Source organism: Camelina sativa, chromosome 5, assembly GCF_000633955.1.
Source record: "Camelina sativa cultivar DH55 chromosome 5, Cs, whole genome shotgun sequence".
Taxonomy (NCBI): Eukaryota; Viridiplantae; Streptophyta; class Magnoliopsida; order Brassicales; family Brassicaceae; genus Camelina; species Camelina sativa.
In genome coordinates, this window is record NC_025689.1 from 29,253,968 (window position 1) to 29,267,317 (window position 13,350).

General features: G+C 30.2%; 2 protein-coding genes across 2 annotated transcripts in view; one reads left to right on the top strand and one right to left on the bottom strand.

Annotated features, from left to right (window-relative positions):
• Positions 1–2,296, top strand: part of LOC104787818 — a 3,477-nt gene extending 1,181 nt beyond the window's left edge. The window contains exons 2-8 of the mRNA XM_010513464.2: positions 111–210; positions 562–618; positions 760–865; positions 1,128–1,210; positions 1,290–1,351; positions 1,423–1,483; positions 1,911–2,296. Of these exons, the coding sequence (XP_010511766.1) occupies positions 111–210; positions 562–618; positions 760–865; positions 1,128–1,210; positions 1,290–1,351; positions 1,423–1,483; positions 1,911–1,973 (532 nt within the window). The 3' untranslated portion in view covers positions 1,974–2,296. The remainder of the gene's footprint in view (positions 1–110; positions 211–561; positions 619–759; positions 866–1,127; positions 1,211–1,289; positions 1,352–1,422; positions 1,484–1,910) is intronic.
• Positions 2,370–4,167, bottom strand: LOC104787819 (probable WRKY transcription factor 9). The gene is made up of 5 exons (XM_019246065.1): positions 3,859–4,167; positions 3,624–3,758; positions 3,240–3,536; positions 3,054–3,167; positions 2,370–2,839 (listed from the first exon to the last, which is right to left on the bottom strand). The coding sequence occupies exons 1-5, from the start codon at positions 4,063–4,065 to the stop codon at positions 2,528–2,530; spliced, it is 1,065 nt and encodes a 354-aa protein (XP_019101610.1). The 5' UTR covers positions 4,066–4,167; the 3' UTR covers positions 2,370–2,527.

The following is a 13,350-nucleotide window of genomic DNA, read 5'->3' on the forward strand; positions in this document are numbered from 1 at the left end:
TTTTTTTTTTTTTTTTTTTTTGGCTTTTTATGTCCTGTGAGGGAAGCTGAGATATTATTTTGTTGTTGAATTTTTGTTATGACCTGAAGGGTTGATTCTGTTTATTGCAGGTACAAGGATAAGCCAAATATCATGAAGTATATTAAGATTGCTAGTACTTTGCCTGACAAAAGCGTTCGAGATGTGGCTTTGCGTTGTAGATGGATGACAGTAAGCATCTCTCTGTTCACATATCTGCCATTTTTAATTTTTTTGTAGCTCTGTTGTGACCATTTTGCTGCAGTCATGTAGTTCTAAGCTTATACCATGCTATATGTGTGTATCAAAGAAAAATGACACCCAGGGAACAGTTTCTATATGTTCCATTTCGTACATATAATAGAGCATACATAGATTCTTCCTAAACTTAAACTACACTAGACAGAATGAAATGGTTTTCCGTAGGATGGAAGTTTTCGTTGTCGTTTCAGTTGTATTACTTGAGTTCTTGGGATGAGAATATGGGAGATAACAGTCTTTGAAGTTGGAGTTTTGATATACTGAATGTTTTTTTTTGCACAGAGAAAGAGAAGAAAATCAGAAGAATTAAATTGTGGAAGAAGAACAAGTTCTAGCAAGGTATGTTGTTGATTCTTGCCATTTGCTCAATTTTGATGAGTGAGACTTTTGAACAACAATTGAAAGCGACTTTGATTATCTTTTGATAAATTGAGGTTTTTAGTCCTAAGGTGCTTTCTAAAAAGATTTATATATCTTCAGGACAAGCAGGTGGAATCGTCTTCTAAGTCGAGCATACCCTCTGTTTTGCCCCATAACATGGCTTCGTACCCTTTCTCAATGCCCTCTACAACAATTACATGTGAAGGTTAACTTCTATCTTTTATCTGAGAGATTTCCATCCGAATTTGCCTATTCCAGGTCTTTTTTTATGACATACATCTAGTAAAGGAGTATAATGCCTGCTGTATGTTTATATCGTGACACTCTATTGAAGTCCTCTCTCTGATCCTCTTACCTTGTAAAGATGATTCCTTTAAGCTCTCTTGCATATGGATTTTGGTTGAAGTGGCAGTAAACTTTAGTCTTGCCTATTTTTCCTTACTGATTCTTTCATTTTTCTGTCTCAGATTTAAGTGGTTATGCAATAAATCTCTTAGACCAGAATGTACGAGCTTTTAGTCAAATTAGAGCTAATCTCTCCTCGTATCAGGTAAGTTCTAGATTACCTTGTTTAAAGGAGTGGAAATGTGTTGTCGCTAAAACCGCTCTGTCCTGATAATTGCAAACAGGTAGAGGATAACCTAGGTCTCTTTCGTCAGGCAAGGAACAACCTTATGACCATCCAAAATGAGTAAGTTGATACTTTTTAACATTTTCTGTAAGTTGGGTGGACCATGGTGTACTGATATCTTGATTTGGCAGCATGGATAAAATGCCTTGCTCGATGCCAGCATTGCCGGTCAAAATCAGTGATGATCTCTCGGTGAGTAATTCAACTTTGATAAGTTAATAGGCTGCTCACTTTTGCATTAACAGTCAAATTGTGTTAATTGTCAAAATGTGCACATCACCCTTTTGCTTGTTTACTTTTGACCTTACTGTAGTTCGACTTCTAACCCCAGCCAGATCTCTGGTCTAAGGGCTCAAAGTATAGAATTATTGTGCTCCTAATTAGCTGAGTGTCTTAAGACCAGTTGTTTTCAATGTTTTTGTTTGAAGAGATTAGTCTATTAAGAGTACATATAGAGCCTAAGAATAATAGCTTCCTAATAGTTGACTAGCTTCCTATTAAGAGTACATAGGTTTAGTCATTTACATGTCATTTTTTTCAATGGGGTTTTGGTTAGGTTCGTGTACCCGTGTTGTTAGTTCTACCTGACCTTAACTTTGGTTTCCTTGATTTGTACCAGGTGTTGTTATTCAACTCAATGCAAAGTGGTGGCTTCCATTCGAAGCAGGAGCCTTTGGGGTGACATAAGGAAATCATCTGGTTTCCCTTAATTATCTGTAAATTATCTTGAAGAAGCTGGAGGAGACACAAAAAAAGCTCATCACATGTTGCGAAGTTTGTAGAAATGTGATTCTTTCGTAACACCAACGATCTTTATTAATGCTGCGTCGGATGTTGAAACATATAAAGAGTGGACGAGTTCAATTAGGTTCCGAACTAAAAACTCTCTTAACTAGGTTTCTATTAGATCAACTTTAGTTTAATTAATGTCTTGGAGGATTTCTAAACGATGTGTATAAAAAGTATTCTATTGAAAAGATAGAGAAGAGCGTGTTGAGGTTTGCATCTGTTATCTTTTGATCTTTTGGTGTGTTATTTTGGTGCCCATTTCTTTTTAACATGTTAACATTAGAAAGAATTAAAACAGTCTCAAACTTTTAATTTTCTATGTACCAAACACAAATGTTAAGAAACAAGAACAAGAAATAGGCAAAGAATCCATGATGACTTGAATTAATAGTAAAATAATGGAACCAAAGGAATAAGCAGAGTTGATGATTAAGAGACATGGGAACTCTACATCATCCAATTTAATTGGTTTTGGGAAGATGAAACATGATCTCCTCTTGATGGACCATCAAAGTTCAAGCTTCGTATGGTTCGGTTGTTGGTGCTGCTATTTTGCGGGTATGTGATCAAAGATGAGTCTATGATTGGAGGAGTTTGATAATAGGAAGGATGAGAGAGGTTGTCGCTGGAATCGAGTAACAAGAATGGAGAAGTGGAGGCAGTAGATGCCATGGCTGTTGCTCCCACCGGAAGTGGATGGTTATGTGTTCCTTCGTAGGTTGTTATCAGTATTGACATGTCTTCTAAACACCTTTGCACCTTCATGTACAACAAGTCATAATTAATTATATACATATTTTTCATCATTTCATTTAAATGTAGTTATGGCATGCTATCAATTATACATTGGACATAAAGTAATATATAAAGTACTACATTATCAATAATAACTTGATCTAAAATGGTCCCCAAACAAAAGAATATAGAATGTATCTTTGAGGGTATGTGCAATTGCAATTTTCACACATGGTACCTGTTTTCTAACGGGACATCCTGGAGCCACGGTGCATCGGTAATAAGCTCGTGGACATGGATTCCCTTTTGCGGTTTTCTGACCGTACTTTCTCCATTGGCATCCATCATTCATCTACACACTCATCTTTCTTATTAAAAGATCATGTTACCAATTGAGTCCAAGATATGGGATAAAGAAACTCACCGTTGCCGTCTCACATCTCGCCCTCACAGACACCCTGGCTTTTCTATTCCCCTGAGATGATGATATGATACGTGGCGCGTTCATGATAGCTAAGCTGCTATTATTGTATCTTTGCTGATGATGATGAGACTGAACAGCTTCTTTGCTCTCTCCTGCATGTTTCTGCTTTTTCTGTATAGATAGCGAAAGCCCTAATTCTCTTTCCACGGATGGAGATATCTCAGGTCCTCTTTTCCGAGCCTTACTTGTTATATCCACACACCATTTGCCTTTTGCTCCAAGGAACGTTTCAAGACCCTAGGTTAAAGAAACCATACAAGTATTCATGTTTAATTATCAATTTATTACCACTATGTAACTTGTATGAGACGTAATTTCTCTCACCATCTTCTTGGTTTGATCGTTAACCGGGAATTTCATCTCCAGATGACGATAATCTTCAAGAGTCTGCTCCACAAGCTTCCTCAGCCTAGTATTCTCTTCTTTCACACTTTCCATCTGGATCTGTAGCTGCAAGATCTGATCTCCATCCATATGATGTTAAACATATTTGCACACAAAAAAATTTCTGATGGATATATAAGATACATACGTATAGGTACGTTACGTACGTACGTACCTCTTCACGTTCGTTCTCTTCTTCCCGGGTTCTTGAACCTAAACAAGAATCTTCTTCTTCGTCTTCTTTCACCATTTGTTCATCTTCATCACCGCCACTAGCATCATGTTCATCGTCTTCTTTATTCTCACTGCAGCTATGTTTTGATCCTTCTTCATCTTTCTCCTTCTCCTCGGCCTCGAACTTGAGAGAAAGATCGATGCCCATCAGTGGAGATGCAAATTAATCTAAACTCTTAATTTGTCTGTTAGCTAGCTTTGGATTTTGAATTGCTAAAGTCAAATCCCATTTTCTCATCAGAATATATCGTTTACTGTTTGTATTATTCACTATAGTACGCATCTCTAAAGCTAGCTTTGACTTTCTTTAAATAATCAGTTTTTTTTATCTTTAAGAAGAAACTAATCCATGTTACTTCATAAAGGGATTGATTTTGGTCTTTGAAGCACTTAAACCGGAGTTACGATGGAATCATATGACTTTGGTTATCATCCTAGTAGTCATAAAAAAGTGTATACATATATATTCCTCCCTTCTCTTATATAGTTTGTTTAATAAGTGACCTATAAGAATATAAATTAGATCCAGTTTCTAACAATTCATAGCATTTTTTTAGTTTTGTAATTTTAGTATATTGGGCATTAGGGTCCACGAAATTTCCCGTCACATGGATGGTAACATGTGAAATACAGAAGACCATCGACCGATCGACGTGTGTGTTTTTAAGTATTGATGGTTTTGATAATTACTACATGAAATAATCTCTTAGAATTAGAATGTTATAAAGATGAAATACCAATAAAAAAAAATTCAGTTAGATGATCAAACGTACCATTAAACTTTTTTTCTTTTCGCAATACAACATTAGAGTTAGATAATTATATAATATGCATTCTTTATACTGAGTAACTTGAAATTTTCTGGTGAAGTTGTTTTGAATTTTTCAATAGATATCTTCTTAAAGTCAAATTGGTGTTATGATGAGATTGAAAGTTAGGAAGAGAAAAATATAAGCTTTTTTATAGTAATTGACGAATTAAACACCATGACGTTGTGTATCCGACAACGTTCAATTACATAAGCGAGCGCAGCCCTCCCTGCTCCATATCCACGCTAGGAAAACTAATAACGAATTTTTAGAACTTTTGATGAGCAACCATTTAGAATTATATACAGTCAGTGGCAGATCTACGTAGAAAGGGAGTTGAGCATATACTTCATATATGTTTTATAAATATAATAAATGGTTGGCAAATTTATGTGTGTGTTTTTAGCTTAGTTTGGTAATAGTTGCCCCCATGCTAAACCTAAGAGCTTATGTATGGCGAAATGCTCAGTATAGTGTAATCTAAGTCGTAATGTTCAGTATAGTGTTGTGGTTTAGTTTGGCGAAAAAGTTATATTGAACATTTCCACAAGATTTAACTATCCAATAGATATATATTTCACAGTTCGTCTTCAAGGAGACAAGAAGGATAGCTAATTTTATTTATCCTAGCTACTAGCTGACTTAAATATTCATTAATTTCTATTGTTTCGATTTGGATGAAGCTGAGCTTGATAGACTCTTTTAATCTTTTGTACGTGTCGGTCCATAATTTGATGGCGAGAACGTCGGAAACCATAGTATACAAAGAATAAGAAAGCCATGTCATTTGATTTAAGTTAGTGCGTTTAAGAAGAGGTCTCTCTATGTGACATGTTTATTTATTTTTTATTATCTATAACGTGAAATTCAAATTATAAAATTTTAAACTCGTACAAAAAAGAAAAAACCAGCAGAACGAGATACTTGCCTTGGGATCAGATCTTAAAATAGTCAACTAGAAGACTTATAACTTTAATTATTTTCATACTGTCAGTTTCAATTAATCATCACATTTTTTTTTTCTTACCAAACAAAGTTTTATAGGCTATTGGGTAAAGATTAGATGATAGCCATCTCTCGACCACCGAATCAAACTCGTGATTAATATACATTTTTGTTTATATCAAATCTATACTATTAAAACAGAAGTACTCTCTAGAGTAAAAATAGACCATGACTTGGTTTTGGTAGGTTTTTCGTTAAAAATGATTAGAGAATCACAAAATTTAATCTAATTAACCTATAGTTTTGATTTCATTAAATGACAAAAATACCCTCGGTCGATTACTTAAAAAATTGCCGGGTCGGGACGCGGATCCTTACATATCCGACTGCAGAAGGAAAAAAATCCGCGGATCTGTTTGTACTCCAGAATAATATTTTTCGGATCCAATATATTATTTCATTCAAGATTAGTTATTTAAGATCCCAAACAGAGTTATTCGTTATGTGCAAACACTCTGATTTCATTTTCCTTTAAGGTATTTAAATGAAAACCATAAATTTTAATTACCAAAAATTCGGATATTTCCTTAATTACCGAGATTGATCTTAACAGATAATCTTTTAAAAGGAATATTTAGTGATTCAGTTAAAATCTTTAAAAACGAATATTCAAGTTACCAAATCTGACTAAATTGCTTGATTTCCGATATTATAATATTTCCTTAACAAAATTTTAGTAATTAATTGTGAGTAGTATAGATAGAAAGAATTAAAAACGCAGAAATTATATATATGTAAAGTTGTAAACTAATTTACAGAAAAGGTGTATATCCCACATCGACTAAATATTATGGAATATGGTTCATAATCACTATAAATATGTGACTAAAATGTTTTGAGTACAAATGAGCAGGAAGCTTGATTTATCAGGTATCCAAATTTAACAGTTTAATTTGGTTCTATATTTGAAAATATTTAAACTTTTAAAAAGTAAACATATTATAATATATTTACGTTTTTAAAAAAAGTTTAAGATATTATAAATATTTAAATTTTTTATACAATGTTTAAATTATTATAAATATTTGAACTCCGTCGAAAGTTTAAAATATTATAATATATTTAAAGTCTATAAAATATTTAAGTAATATTAATATTTTAATTCTTAAAAATTTAAAATATAAAATTTTTTTGAGTTAAATCCGTTAAAACATGTATTTTTATCAAACTATAAATTAAGCCATGGAAGCAGGGTGTGTCTATCCTCTTACAAAACTACTATCCGATATTGCGGAGTGTCTATTCTCTTACAAAACTACGTACTATCTACTATTATGGTGTGTTTGTTTCCGTGAAAAACTATATTTTACAAACTACTTACTCTATTAGGATTTCCAATTTACTGTATAACCCCAAATATACAAATAAATGCTATATAAACAAAGAAAATAAATTAAAATAAAAAACTATATTACAAAAATACAAATTACAAAAAAAATAACTAACAAAATATATAATCCCGTGCTGTAGCACGGGTATCACCTAGTCTATTAAATAAGGCATAGCTATATAGACTGTAGTACTGTACACATCTGATAATCTTTTCTAGTTCTGTTCGGATTAAATATTGCTATCATACAACTCGATTTTCTTGAATTACATGCTTTGTACCTGCATTATTTCTTAGATGACTGTTTTATTGTATATCATAAATAGAATTAACATATAAGTATATAATGCTCGAAGTCAGTTAAATTATCCATGTGTCAAAAAAAACTAAGTATACTTTTTATTCTCTTTTCGTGCAACATGCATATTGTTTTAGGTTACTTATCTTGCCAAAAAAGAACCTTTTTGTTGATTATGTAGAAGAAAATGTCATATATATAGTATAGTAAAGAATTAAAATTCTGGCAGAGAAGGCGTGGGACGAATTATAAGAGAGCAAGCGGCGCCGCAGCCATATCTCCCGTTCAAATTTTATACTAATTAGTAATTACAAAGAAGAAAAAGGTCAAATGCATGTCTTTCTCTTCGTCCCTTTGTATAGTTTCTTCTCCTCATTTTATATGTCTCTGTATCCCTAAGTCAACCTTTAATCGGCATCCCATAGCTTTAGATTATTTACACCAATACCATTTTCTCCCTTTCTTCTTGCTGCATTCTAATAATGTTTCAACAAATTCACACACACTTCATTTATTCATCACCGTAATGAAAAGTAGAGATACTTCTCCAAATCGGAATCCGTTGTTCTATCTTGTTTTTTTAGAACGTGGTAGATATAGACCAATATCAACTTCTTATTATTGTTTAAGTCTACTGTACAATATTTTTTCTCTCATACTAATTGTTAAGTTTTGTGAACTTAACATCAAACTCAATAGATCTGATATGTTGCTATAGACTTTTTTCAAACTTTAGAATTTTTTTTTTGAAACGATATTTTTTATTCGGTCTTAAAGCCGATAAAAAATTTTACTTCAATAACTTGGGTTATAAATATAATGATATGATTTTGAATTGATATATGTATATTAGTATATATAGAGCCGGCCTTGGGCTAAGTTGGCAAAGCATAGACTTGCGACCGCTAATAGTATCATTTGATTACAACCACTTTTCTTGAAATACTCCTTTACTCTAGTGATTTATGGTGTTGTGCATCATCAGGACCTGAGTTTGAGACTCCATTGAAGGAAAACATTCAATTATATTCTTTCTCTAGCAAAATACTTATATAATAACAAAATTATGGAGGCTATTGTTTTTTTCTCTCGCTTGTAACTTCTTAAACTCAAGACCGGCTCTGCATCTGCTTATGTATTTTCTTAAGATTCTTTTAGAATCCTAATTTTATTACTCTTAATTAGTTAATTTTAAAGAAAACAAAAACTAACATGAAGTGAAAAATGTCACTTTTAAATGATGATTTCCGAAAACTCTTTAAAAGAAGTCTTAAAATTTCTAACTTCATAGGATATCTAATATATTAAAGGAGAAGTCGAGAGAGCTCACAGCTAATCTCACAAAAATTGACCTTCTTTGCCCTTAATGAAAAATACCCTTAAAAATATTTCGAAGAAGCTTTTACTCTCTATTTAGGTTGCTGAAATGCACCACACTCATCCTCAGACTTAAGATTACTAATTTGCCATTAATGAGATTCAAAACTGGACCTTTTTACCCTTTTCTAAATTTTTTTTTTTTAAAAGAAAAAATCGAAAATTAAAAAAAAAACAAATTTTGTTTTACAAAATCGGAAATCTAATATATTTACACAATATCTCTTTTTAAAAAAATGGAAGATAAATATTAGAATATATTACGAATATTTGTTTAAAGAAATTTTCTATTTTTAAAAATTTTAAAATGGTAAAGATAATTATGACGATTTTTCTTCTAAGCTATATATATAGAGGCTCACCCAAAACAGTAGAAGTCGGATTCATTAAGCTAAACATATATTTTGAGAGTATAATGTTTTTTTTTGTATTATTTTGGTTCTAATGAATCAACTTTACTATTGTGTGATTTAGTTTTTTTTTCATGTTGATGTACTATCCATATGCTTTGGTGCTTTGCATGATTAATTTTTATGCTGCTATAATTTTTAATTATTATGTTGAATCATATCAAAAGTTTTACTCATTTTGTACTGTTTGGCTGTGTTTTAGGTGTACTTGCCATGGACCATGGATGTTTTTTTGTATATCGAAAACAAGATTGGACGAACAAGCTGATGAAGCAAGAAAAAAATCAAATCGGTAAAGTATTTTTATTAATTGTATTTATTTATTTTTTTATAGTGGTGATTGTTATTCAATTTTATTCTCTTGGTTAAACATGATCATATTTTTATTCCATGATTTTTTTATTCTACAAGAAAATGAGCAAAGACAACTTTTGAAAATTTTATATGATTCATTGGATACTAATTTTTCTGCTTTTTTTTGTTGTAGTGGTTGTTTGGAAAGCAAGATCAAGCAATCATAGACTTTGTCTATGGATTCTCCATCTTTAAAAAATATAGGTTGTATTATTTTCTATATTTTGTTTTGTAGTTTAGTAATTTGAAATAAAATTTTATATGTAACCTAATACATATCTTTTTTGTTTCAGTTGAATTCATGGATGATCATTGATCATAATTGTGGATCTACAAAACTGGATATAATAAAATTCAGGTATTAATTTTTGCTAATTTGAATCTTTATTTTTCTAAATAATATTGTTGCTAATGTTTTTTTGTAATAATTATAGTTGCAGAAAATTATGGTGGATTCTGTTCATAACAAATTTAGGGTAATTTTCTAAAAACTTGGATTTTTTTCTATTTACAAATAGATTTAAATTATAATTCTATTTATATGTAACCTATTACATATATTTTTTGTTTCAGTTGAATTCATGGATGATCATTGATCATAATTATGGATCTACAAAATTGAATATAATGAAATTTAGATATTAATTTTTGCTAACCGAATCCTTAATTTTTTAAAATAATATTGTTGCTAATATTTTTTTGTAATGATTATAGTTGCACAAAAATTATGGTAGATTCTATTCATAAAAAATTATGGTAATTTTTCTAAAAACTTTGATTTCTTTCTATTTACAAATAAGCTAAATATTTTTTTATGACTAATATTTAAATAAATATTTGTGACTAATATTTCTTCATAAATATTTGTGACTAATATTCCTTCTTCCTCTTAAATTGATAGAAAGAAGAAGGAAGGAATATTAATTGGATTCGGGACTTTATATCTCGGAGATTTTTCAAGAAGGAAAGAGATTAAGGAAGATTAGGAAGAGTTTTTTTAACAATTTACTATTATTGTTTATTTGAAATTGATTTAGACGGATAAATAATATATTATAAATAGTAAATTTTCATATTTTTAATAAAAAATCAGAAATCTAAATTTTATGTCTCATTTAAAATTTAAAAGTAATAGAAAATAAATACTAGAATATATTACAAATATTTCCTTGAGAATATCTCTGTTTTAAAAATTAGTAAATTTCTACAGACCTTTTGTTTCACTTTTAAAATTATTTTTCTTTTAAAAACGAAAATTAGAAGAAAAAAAAAACATAAATCAAATATTCATATCCAATTTAATTTTTTTTTAAAAAGTGGAAATAAATACTTAAATCTTTTGTAAATATTTGTTTCAAGAAATTTTATATTTTCTAAAATGTTAAATTTCTGTAGATAATTATGACGGTTTGATTTGGATAGAAGGAATTGAAAATCTTGGGAGGATATACTAAAAATATCCATTTAATTTGATGATATGATACAATCTTTTATGATATCGACAAAATCTCATAGGGTTGATGAAAATCTCCGGAAAACCTATGTTATTCCGGCTGGATACTCTATTACCAAAAGGAGGAACAAAGATTCTAAATAAGACAAAAGGTCCTGACAATTAAAATGTATATATATTGAAAATATAAATGAGTAATTTTAACAAATTATTTTTCTTTCACTTTTAAAAATAAACTGTTTAAAAAACGTATTATTATTTTTAAAACAAAAATTAGAAAATCTCAAAAATAAAATAATCGAATCCCATTTTAAATTATTAAAAATGGAAAATAAATACTATTTTTGAAGATTAAATTATAGCTTCTCTTTTAGTTAATTCTTTTCCATTTACATTTTTGTTGGAATCCTTTTTAGCCTTATAATTAATTTACTTTTTGGTTTGTTAAATTAGTTGAACTATTATATATTTGCCCACACAAATTTATAAAAGAATTGAATTAGTAATATATATTTGACCACAAAACAGTTTAGACAATAATTCTTTTTAAAAAAGTTTTTTCCCGCACAAGTCAAATTGTTATTTGGTTAATTGAATGTAATTTATTTTTCGCAAAACAAAATTATAAATAAGTGTTTAACTTTACTGTTGTAGGTCTAATGTTGACACATGCTCAGATAGAAAATATATGTTTAACTAAAATAGAATTGATGCTGCGATCGAATGGAACGTCTCTTACGGCGTTTGAGAAAATGCCTAAACCAGATAATAGTATGATAAACACATGTGTAAATAGGCTTATCGCAGATGAGAGAATATATAAACCTCATAAACAACAGGAATTGTACAATGAGTTGTTACCTATGCTAACTGAGGAGCAAAGACGTGTTTATGAAGAAATCATTCACTCTGTGAATCACGACAAATGTGGTATGTTTTATGTTCATGGATTTGGTGGTACTGGAAAACTTTCTTGTGGACTATTCTTGGTGCTGATATAAGGTCTAAAGGTAATATTGTTATGAATGTTGCTTCAAGTGGTATAGCTGCTTTGCTTTTGGAAGGTGGTAGAACGGCTCATTCAAGATTTGGTATTCCAATCAATCTTAATGAATATTCTGTGTGTACTATTGATGCCGAATCGGATCTTGCTGACTTAATTAGAGAAGCAAAACTCATAATATGGATATTGAAGTAATAATTTTAAGAAATACTAATATTAAATACATATCTAAAATTCCATCTTTATTTTTTTATTTACATGTGAGGAGAGACGATATCTTAGGTCTGATAGTATTGAAACGTCAGATAAAAATGCTCATGATAATATGATCTATACTCAGGAATTTCTAAACAGTATACAAGTTTCTGGATTGCCAAGCCATGTTTTAACGTTGAAAATAGGAGCACCTTCATGTTGCTAAGGAATATAGATCCTAAGGGAGGTTTGTGTAACGGTACAAGGTTAATTATTACTCAGATGTCCAATCATGTAATCGAAGCAAGAATCGTGACAGGAAAAAAGATTAGTGATAGAGTACTTATCCCTAGGATGTATGTTAGTCCACCTGATGCAAAGTTTCCCTTTCGTATGAGGCAACAACAATTTTTTGTTACTGTGGCGTTTGCAATTACTATAAACAAAACTCATGGTCAGACGCTAGAACATGTTGGATTGTTTCTACCAAAACCGGTTTTCACACATGGACATCTTTATGTTGTCTTCTCTCGGGTCACAACCATAAAAGAATTCAAGGTGTTACTTACAGATAAAGATGGAAATTGCCAGAATAAAACACTTAATGTTGATTTTCAAAGAGGTATTTGAGACTGTATAATAATGGTTTGTAGTTGGATAATTGTTTTGGATATTTAGACTTGAATTATATTTCTTCTCTTAAATATAGTGATTTTTAATATCTTTAACACTACCTCTATTTTATAGTCAGATATAGACTTTCACATTGGAGAAAACCATTTTCTAATTTAGACTTATTCTATATTATAAAATAATAGATGAATACACTGTAGATGGTCTAAGAACATATTATTTAAAATTTTCACATGATTATATTTTATTTGGTTTCAACAATGTTGTTTGAAAACATATAATTGTTAGCTGTATCATAAAGTGTATATATAATTTTACATCATATCTATTAACTACAAACTTTACCTTTAACCTGTAATTATATATACTAGGATTTCAGCCCATACGTTATCGTATGGGAAAATGAAAATTTAAAATGACTAACTTTATGGTAATTCTTTAACTGTATAGTATAAAAATCATAAATAATGACTAAGATTAATCAACCAAATAGTTAAATAAAATATTTGTTGTATATATAAAATGAAAAATCGATTCAGTGAAAATAAGAGAATAGGGTTAAACAT